General features: G+C 36.3%; 2 protein-coding genes across 6 annotated transcripts; one reads left to right on the top strand and one right to left on the bottom strand.

The window, feature by feature from the left end:
- Nucleotides 1-254: 254 nt before the first annotated feature.
- LOC122403327 lies at nucleotides 255-4,603 on the bottom strand. Of its 3 annotated transcripts, XM_043406803.1 has the most exons (5): nucleotides 4,405-4,603; nucleotides 1,996-4,282; nucleotides 1,517-1,932; nucleotides 757-894; nucleotides 255-388 (listed from the first exon to the last, which is right to left on the bottom strand). In XM_043406803.1, exons 1-5 carry the CDS (start codon nucleotides 4,577-4,579, stop codon nucleotides 333-335), a joined length of 3,072 nt encoding a protein of 1,023 aa, XP_043262738.1. In that variant the 5' UTR covers nucleotides 4,580-4,603; the 3' UTR covers nucleotides 255-332. The 3 variants fall into 3 exon arrangements, with proteins under 3 accessions (XP_043262738.1, XP_043262736.1, XP_043262737.1); XM_043406801.1 differs by having other exon boundaries at nucleotides 1,517-4,282; XM_043406802.1 differs by having other exon boundaries at nucleotides 757-876; nucleotides 1,517-4,282.
- A 903-nt stretch (nucleotides 4,604-5,506) lies between these two features.
- On the top strand, nucleotides 5,507-8,653 carry LOC122403324 (threonylcarbamoyladenosine tRNA methylthiotransferase). Of its 3 annotated transcripts, none has more exons than XM_043406795.1 (3): nucleotides 5,507-5,648; nucleotides 5,710-6,115; nucleotides 6,485-8,653. In XM_043406795.1, the coding sequence occupies exons 2-3, from the start codon at nucleotides 5,718-5,720 to the stop codon at nucleotides 7,707-7,709; spliced, it is 1,623 nt and encodes a 540-aa protein (XP_043262730.1). In that variant the 5' UTR covers nucleotides 5,507-5,648; nucleotides 5,710-5,717; the 3' UTR covers nucleotides 7,710-8,653. The 3 variants fall into 3 exon arrangements, with proteins under 3 accessions (XP_043262730.1, XP_043262729.1, XP_043262731.1); XM_043406794.1 differs by having other exon boundaries at nucleotides 5,543-5,648; nucleotides 5,696-6,115; XM_043406796.1 differs by having other exon boundaries at nucleotides 5,573-5,648; nucleotides 5,717-6,115.

Below are 8,653 nucleotides of genomic sequence, written 5' to 3'. Positions count from 1 at the left end.
TAATCAACCTAACCGAAATCCAACTGTCTATCATTTATGTTGTAAAAAATAGTGTTATACGTATTGAAAAACGCATTTTGTACTGTATTAAATAAATCAACTTTATTTCTATAAATATCATACAGGTACATACAGTTTTTGAAATCCAATCCACGTATTAAAATCGTTGTTTATTGATAAATTATTTACACATTACCAGGCACATTCATTTAAGCTATCAAAAAATTATTTACAATGAAAACAATAACTTAGAGAAAATTTAAATTAAGAAAATTAAACATCGCTATATAATTGTAACAAACTTTTGGAAAAATTGTTGTACGATTAAATTACTATTCATCCACGGACGATGCCTTTCTATTCCGTGATCGTCTAACCCGTGCAGGAACTAAAATAAAAATTGTATTTGATACCTAAATATACACAAAGCTAGATCTTCATAGGAATCTACGATTCTATTTGTCATTTTATATTTTAATTACTACTCGAATACAGAGAAAAAAAATATTTATTCTTGAAACATGATTTAGTCTATGTAAACAATCTCTGAATTTTTCCCTAATTTCGTTATTAACTCCCAGCCAGCAAGGACTAATGATATAGTTTTACCAGAACAAATGAAAAAGGATAATTCTATATTAACATATCACCCTGTTCGATGTTCTAACTTTAATTGTCTAAATTTTTTAACTTCAGATTCAATACAACCAATCACGTGTATAAATAAAATATGAAAATTATAAAATTGATGGTTACCTTCCTTTGGAGTTTGTACTGATGCATCATCTTCTGTATGTGCACTTTTTCGTCCTGTTTCAGTAGACTGTACTTTACTTCGTCGAACGTGTGGAGTCATAGGAAATACTGGTTCATTTTCTGTAGTATCATTGGAGTCTACGAAATATTTATTGAACCGAATATCACTCATAAATCATAAAACATCAATAGCCTATTAACGATTATTTCACACATTCGACTATCTATATCTACTTTGCCCCCAATTTCAAGTGAAAATGATTATCATCTCCCCAATATTTCTCAAAATTTTTAAAATAAAATTTCTCCAACAAAAATGAATTAAACAATCTAAGTAGAGCATTTTTAGTTGGAAATTATTTGAATAATTTTGTTAAAACTACCTACAATTAAAAATAGACTAAATACAGCCATGTTTGATGAATAAAAATCGGTTGAACTGTTAATCGCATCTAATAGGGGCTATAAATTTAATTATTGTAAATATACGAGACTGTACTCGCGTTGAACGGCCATTCGAAATTATTATACAACTACTGCAGCTAGAATCATTATGTTTATGACCCCCATAAACCAAAATCTACTAGATGGAGCCCCACTGATAAGTCATTTATGTTTCCAATAAATATTCCAAAAGACCACATCAATCTTTTTATTTATTATATCTCAGGTGTAACGCGAATTTTCTTTTAATAGATCGGTATTTCCTCTTGATTTATCACTTAAATACTTTTTCTATAAATAATTATTCATACATTACCTGAAAATTTGACGTTCCTCTTGGACCTCCTCTTGCCAACTTTTTCACTCAAGTTCAAATTATCCGTAGCAACCTGCAAATCTATCTTCGAATTAATCTTCTCATTATTTCTGGCAGTGATTCTCATGGAACTTCTTCTCGTTCCCAAAGGAGTTTTATTTTCCTTATGCTCTGATTCGTTTACACTTAGAGATAATTTCTGCGAATATCTTCTCTTAGGCTGAGGTGTATTTCCTGTAATAACAGTTCTAGTTCTCAAAACTTTTACACTTTCATTGGCATTATCTACTTCTTCTTTATCATTCACAGGCTCGTCGTTCCCCGATTTTTCTTTCAATACATTTAAATCTGCAACGTCAGTCATTCCTACAAATGGCATGGAAATTGTAGTGTTCAGCAATGCAGTTTCATGAGATGTTTTGTCGGTTTCTTCAGATGTTTTGTCAGCTTCATCGAATACTTTATCAGTTTCATAAAATATTTCGTCATTTTCATCGATAGCATGCTGTCTCCTGAAGTCTACCCTTCGTGACGACGCGTTTAAATTATTATTTGATACAGACTCCTGCAACGGTGTCGCGGATTGTATTTGTATAGTTGGAACTAATGCGTTTTCCTTTTCAGGATCTTGCATTTCAAGGAAACTGCTGTTAGTAAAATCTAATTTCCTTTCTGCATGAATTGCTTCATTTTCTTCGGGGCAATCAAAGTCAAGACTGTCTATTCTAGCAAATGCTGTAGCTAAATCCATCTTTCTTTGCGTTTCTTCATCGACTTGAACTTCATTTAATTCTACTGTATCATTGAAGTTCACTTTATGAGTTGTTTTCGCATTGGACTCCATTTTAACTGAATTCTTTGGTTGCTTTAGTATACTTTTCCCGGGTGTTATAGTATCGTTAAAACAGGATACTTTCGTTAGATTTAGAGAAGATGGAGGTTTTCTGGATTCGGATAATTGTACTTCTCGTAACAGAGTAAATCTTGATCCATTGCGTTTAAGAGATGCACGTTTGTGGCTATTGAAATCCATTGATTTATATCTTCTTGTTTTAAATTTTACATTAGGGCTGCTTCCACTCAGTCTGTGTTTATTGATTGATTCTTTGTTACTTATAATTTTAGCCGCTTTTATACTGTTTTCAACGCTTGTTTCTTGTTTCCTTCTATTTCTTGCCAAAAACGCCCTGATTGAACTTGACTTTGTAGGCACGACTCTTTTATTCGCAATCTTTTTCTTTTTAACAAGCGGCTTGATAATGGCAGACGGTTCCTCTTCTTCCCAGTTTCGCGAACAGAGTTGTTCTAACTTTTCAAACCTCAAATCACAATTCTTTACTTCCATGTACATCATGTCCCAGAATCCTTGTAAATCTTTACACGTGACTAACATTTCTCCCTTTCCCGTCTCGCAATCGGAAACTAAACCGCGAAATCTTTCAAACTTCTTAGTTATTAGCAAATTCGTTTGTCCAATAGCCTGAATAATTTGGTATTGTGCATCTTCTGTGATTTCTGTGGCCTCCGTTTTCACCCTTTCCCATTTCTCGCATAATTCTCTTAATCTATCTATTTCCTTGTTTAAAAGAAATTGAAAATACTGCGCAGTGCGTTCTTCCTCCTCGATCGAAATATTTAAATTTTTCATAACGGTATCTTTTGTGGGAATGTTGTCGTTTCTTGAAGAGTTAAGGCTGAAACCACGTTTCAACTGTTGCTCTTTCCTAGCATTACTTTTCCCACGACTGGTAACTACATATGGTGAAAAGAACACTGGTTCGTTAGGGGAATTGGCGTCGGCTGATGTAGGTGTATTATTATTCGAGGAAGACTGTGTTACTTTAGCACTATTATTAAGTATTATTTGAGATTCTTTAACACTGTTATTACATGATTTATCATGTTCTTCTTCTTCCTTGTTACTATTTTCATCATCATTTGCGATAATATTATTCTTGTTGTCGTTATCATTCGATATATTAAATGTTTCATTTTCATCCGATGAAATATTTAATTTTATGGTTTCGATAGAACTTTCATCCGATTCATGCGTATCTTTTTCCACATCGACCATTGCTAACGCATTGTGTTTTTGATCATGATTGTCACCTACAATAAATTTGGTAGTGCCAGTTCTACTTGCCCTTGTTGTTTTCAAAGATGGGGCAGTGTCTTTCTTCGTCGGAATAGGCAATGGTATGGCTGTTCTACCAAACGCTAACCTCTGGTGGGGTCCTATTGAATGCTTCAAATTATAATTAGACGAAGCATGGAAATGGTCCTGTTTCTTTACATTTTTCTGCTCCTGTTTCTTTATGGTTTTCAACTCCTGTTTCTTTATGGTTTTCTGCTCCTGTTTCTTTACAGTTTTCAACTCCTGTTTCTTTACAGTTTTCTGCTCCTGTTTCTTTACAGTTATCTGCTCCTTACCCTTTTGAACTTTTTGTTCCTTAGTGCCGTTAGTATTTAAACCTGTTGAAGGAGTTACATTCTTTGCTTGTGCTTTATACAACAACCTCTTTTCTGTGGCTTTAGTAATTCTTTTCGAAGGAGGGTTAGGTACCAATGGTACAGTTTGTTTCTGTACCTTTACAATCGATACATCTTCATCCGTGGTCACCGGAGAATACATTTTATGATGCACAGAACCAACTACAAATGGACGTACCTTTTTTGCTTCCTCCATAATTTTACGTTTATCGCGTTCAGTTCTCCACGTTAGAAGTTTAGATGTACGATTTCGTACATTACCAGGCACCTCTGTTTCTGAAAATAAAATATAACCACTACATAAATTTAAATAGATTCAACGTATTTTCAGGGCCTTTGCATTGTACGGATGTCAAAAATATGGTGCACAATAATTAAACAGAAGTAGCTTTGCAAACCTGTATTCTGCGATACAGAAGCACGTGTATCCAATCCATTTCTATTATCCATTGCAATCTCCGCCCTGCGATATTTCCGCAATTCATTTTGTTCCCTGTTACGAACAGCACGACCCTTTTGTATGTTACCAAAACCAATAGGCATCTGTTTATACTTTTGTTGACGCGATGACATTATATTACGCGTAAATGAACTCAAAATTCAACGTCCCGCACAAACTACTCACAATTACAAACTACAACGGAAAACTATTTCAAATTCATCCAGCAACAGTGGTGCCAAAACAACTGCACGCAATGCACATGCGTGGTCTGAAAACAGCGACGTTGGTATTCGAATGCCCGTGTGTGTGAAACATTCAAGTGTCGAATATTCTTCAAATTGTTTATAACGTTAAATCGAGAAAACGCGAAACAATGAGTCTCTCGAGCAGAGCAGAGAATGGTCGGTTATGTAAACGAGTCGTAATTGCGAAAAACAATGCCCAGATAACTAAGAAAGAGAAATGCAGAGAACATTCTGATACCCTGATCCGAATTGCGGAAGAACGATCCGCCAACTACTAGTACCATTCACAAGTGTAATTTGTTAATAATTCCCAACAATAAAGTCAATTGATTTTCGATCAAAAGAAAGTTTAAAAATGTACTTTGAGATATTTCGTCCCCACGTTAAAAGTAAAACTTTTGAAGCCCTCCTCCCCTCCTCTTGTGACTGTTTCTCATTCATTATTAACTTCCTATTTACTCTAATTGATTTTATATGTAAGTGGGAATACAATTTTAGTGTTTGATTAAATATAGTCCTCGAAATTACCATTTTTAAACGAAGAGGTCACCCCAAAATTACTAGTATTTTACGAATGGGAATTTTAGTTTGTGTGATACCAACTCTCGTACGATGAAATACCTATATCATACGCTATGCAATCAAATTCTATCATTACAATTTATTGTTATTTAATGCTTTAAATACTTTATGAAAAACTTGTACAGAATTTTTAAATGCCTTAGCTAGTTGTAGAATAAATTGAACCAATCAGAACATGTTGCACTTAATTTTCGTAACCAATAGAAAACGTTGCTGTTAAAACTTGGAGGACACACATGTGTTGACAAGCATTCTAAAACATAACCTATACAATTCTTTCTAACCTCACTTTTTACGTGTTCTACCATATTTTATTAATGGTTTTATTAAATCGTGAGGACGCGAAAAGAAATTGACGAAAGTAGTTTGAAAAGTAAGTAACAATTAACAGACTTCAGCGTGAAATTAACCTGAAAATAGGTTATGCTGTTTAGTTTTTAGAATGCCAGCACCGTGCGTGGACATTATCGACGATATAGAAGATTTAATATCTTCCCAAGACATTACGCCGAAAGAACGATATAGCACACGAAAAAATATTACCATTCGTTCGAAGCGTAAACAATTTACACCAGAGTTCCCAGAACCTCCAATTTTCGACAGCATCGTGCCAGGGACTCAGACAATCTATTTAAAAACCTGGGGATGCACGCATAATAATTCTGATAGCGAATACATGGCAGGCCAGCTTGCTGCATACGGATACAAGTTAACGGAAAATAGGAACGAGGCAGACTTGTGGGTGTTGAACTCCTGTACAGTGAAGAGTCCTGCGGAGGACCATTTTAGAAACGAAATCGAGGCTGGAAAGAAACAGGGAAAGCATGTTGTGGTTGCTGGGTATAAAAATTTGTATATAATTCCTATTTCCTGTGAGATAAACATTAGCTGAAAGCATCTAATTTAATATTCTACCATAAGATGTGCCTATGAATATTACATACATAGTTACTTCTTTCTTATATTTATCAATCTTGCAGATTGAATCAATATCCAATCCAATTGTTACAGCTAATTAATACAGAAAATTTATTGATCTAAATGTATCTGAAATAGTCTCTAACCCTCTACTTTATCAATGAACCTTGAATCTTGTAGATTGAATCAATATCCAATCCAATTGTTACAGCTAATTAATACAGAAAATTTATTGATGTAAATGTATCTGAAATAGTCTTTATTTTATTAATGAACCCAATATTTTTCCAGATGCGTACCGCAGGGCGCGCCAAAATCGTCTTTCTTGCAAGGATTGAGCATGATCGGCGTGCAGCAAATCGATCGTGTCGTGGAGGTGGTCGAGGAGACGTTGAAAGGAAACACGGTGCGGTTCCTGCAACAGAAAAAGGAAGCCGGTAAGAAAGTCGGTGGCGTCTCTCTGAGTCTGCCCAAGGTGCGTAGGAACCCGTTGATCGAGATCATCGCTATAAACACGGGCTGTCTGAATCAGTGCACTTACTGCAAGACGAAACACGCGAGAGGCGAGCTGGGAAGTTACACGCCGGAACAGATCATCGAGAGGGCGACACAGGCGTTCGAAGAGGGTGTCTGCGAATTGTGGTTAACGTCAGAAGACACGGGCACTTACGGCAGAGATATTGGCACCAGTTTGCCGGAATTGCTATGGAAACTCGTCCAAGTGGTTCCTGACGGATGTATGGTCCGCGTAGGAATGACCAACCCGCCGTACATCATGGAACACCTGGAGGAGATGAGCAAAATCCTGAGACACCCGAAGGTCTACAGTTTCCTGCACATCCCCGTGCAGTCGGGCAGCGACCAGGTGTTGGCAGACATGAAACGGGAGTACACGCGCGCCAACTTCGAGCACGTCGTGAACTATCTGCGCGAACGTGTCCCGGGGCTAACCGTGGCCACCGATATCATCTGTGGCTTTCCCACAGAGACGGAGGACGACTTCGAGGAAACGATGAAGCTCTGCCAGAGGTACAAGTTCCCGAGTTTGTTCATCAATCAGTTCTTCCCCAGACCCGGTACGCCTGCTGCCCGAATGCAAAGCGTGCCCGCGCAACAGGTGAAGAAACGAACGAAAAGATTGTCGGAGTTCTTTCAATCCTACTCGCCGTACGATGGTAAAGTGGGGCTCGTCCAGGACGTGCTAGTCACGGAGGTATCTCACGATAAGAAGCATTACGTTGGACACAACAAATCCTACGAGCAGGTGTTGGTGCCCCTTAGGAAGGAATACTTGGGGAAAATGGTTAAAGTGGAAATCGTAGAAACGACCAAGTATTCCATGAAGGGTGTACCGGTCAGCAAGGGTGTCTCTCCTTCGTTGAAACCGTGTTTACCAAAAGGAACCGTATCCGGGATTCCCATGGAAATGAAACCATCGAAATACAGGATAGCGGCAATCATGGCCATTTTTCTCGCTGTGATTCTCAGACTATTGTGGAAGTTTCTAGTATTATAGGAATAACAATTTGCTTGTATTGTAAATAAATACAATTAAAAGGTCACCCTTGTGCCCTAGTTTGTACTTTAAATAAAAGGAAGGAAACGACGGTAAATAATTAGTTAAGTATATTTCAATTGACAAAATACAGGAACCTGCCCCGAGGGGGCTTACAAAATTTCGTTAGAACGACACAGATATGCTAATAATTATTTTCCATTCGAACGATAATACCAAACATAATTTAACTTACTCGATGCATTCGAAACTAATAAAACTAAAATAATACAGAAGAAAGAGAGAGCACGGGGGAAGGAGAACATTGAGCATTCTCGAATTAGTACATGTTTAAAATAAAAAAAAAAATCGTAATTCTAAAATAAGGGATAAAAAAAAAAGAGAGAGAACACTTACTAGCTAGGTACTAAAATATTCGTATTCGTATTCGCTAAAACAATACAAAACTTCTTAATTTATTGCATTAACTACTCTTTTATTTGGTATCAACCTTCTCAATGTTAAGGATTTGCTTTCCGTTAAAATATAGCTTAATCTAAAAACGCATGTGGTTCCTGCCTTAGTATCTCCTGAGTATTCAAATCCGCGGCTGAAAATATATAACAAGTTAAAAGTGACGAAATAATTACTCGCAAATGTTTAAAACGAATCTCGAAGCCTGCCAAAAAATCGGATTTCTTCGCCAATAAATATTTTCTTTTTTTTTTGTGCTGCGTATAAAAAACGTTTCGTTGAATTTTGAAAATAGAAGAACAGAGCTTCGAAGTCGCCAATATCAATAAAATTGTTCCAGCGAACTGGCATTTTAAATTATTTTTTTTTTCGCTTTACCGTTGTTATAACTTTTCCAATCTATCGTTACTATAATACATAAAGAAGACATACTAAAACGTTATTCTTTTAATGAATATAATTTATTATTCGTTCCTCGTCTAACTATCCGC

Source organism: Colletes gigas, unplaced genomic scaffold (genome assembly GCF_013123115.1).
Source record: "Colletes gigas isolate AHSC1104 unplaced genomic scaffold, ASM1312311v1 Colletes_gigas_Sc00049, whole genome shotgun sequence".
Classification (NCBI taxonomy): Eukaryota; Metazoa; Arthropoda; class Insecta; order Hymenoptera; family Colletidae; genus Colletes; species Colletes gigas.
This window is presented reverse-complemented; position numbering and strand designations above follow the sequence as displayed.

What these genes read in the sequence shown, in the direction of transcription:
- LOC122403324 (XM_043406795.1), top strand. Translation starts at nt 5,718, where the DNA reads ATGCCAGCACCGTGCGTGGACATTATCGACGATATAGAAGATTTAATA. An exon ending in AAGCATGTTGTGGTTGCTGG is followed by an intron (nt 6,116 to 6,484) that starts GTATAAAAATTT and finishes ATATTTTTCCAG; the next exon opens with ATGCGTACCGCAGGGCGCGC.
- LOC122403327 (XM_043406801.1), bottom strand. Translation starts at nt 4,579, where the DNA reads ATGTCATCGCGTCAACAAAAGTATAAACAGATGCCTATTGGTTTTGGT. An exon ending in TTCTGTATCGCAGAATACAG is followed by an intron (nt 4,283 to 4,404) that starts GTTTGCAAAGCT and finishes TTTTATTTTCAG; the next exon opens with AAACAGAGGTGCCTGGTAAT. An exon ending in AGTACAAACTCCAAAGGAAG is followed by an intron (nt 389 to 756) that starts GTAACCATCAAT and finishes TTTTTATTTTAG; the next exon opens with TTCCTGCACGGGTTAGACGA.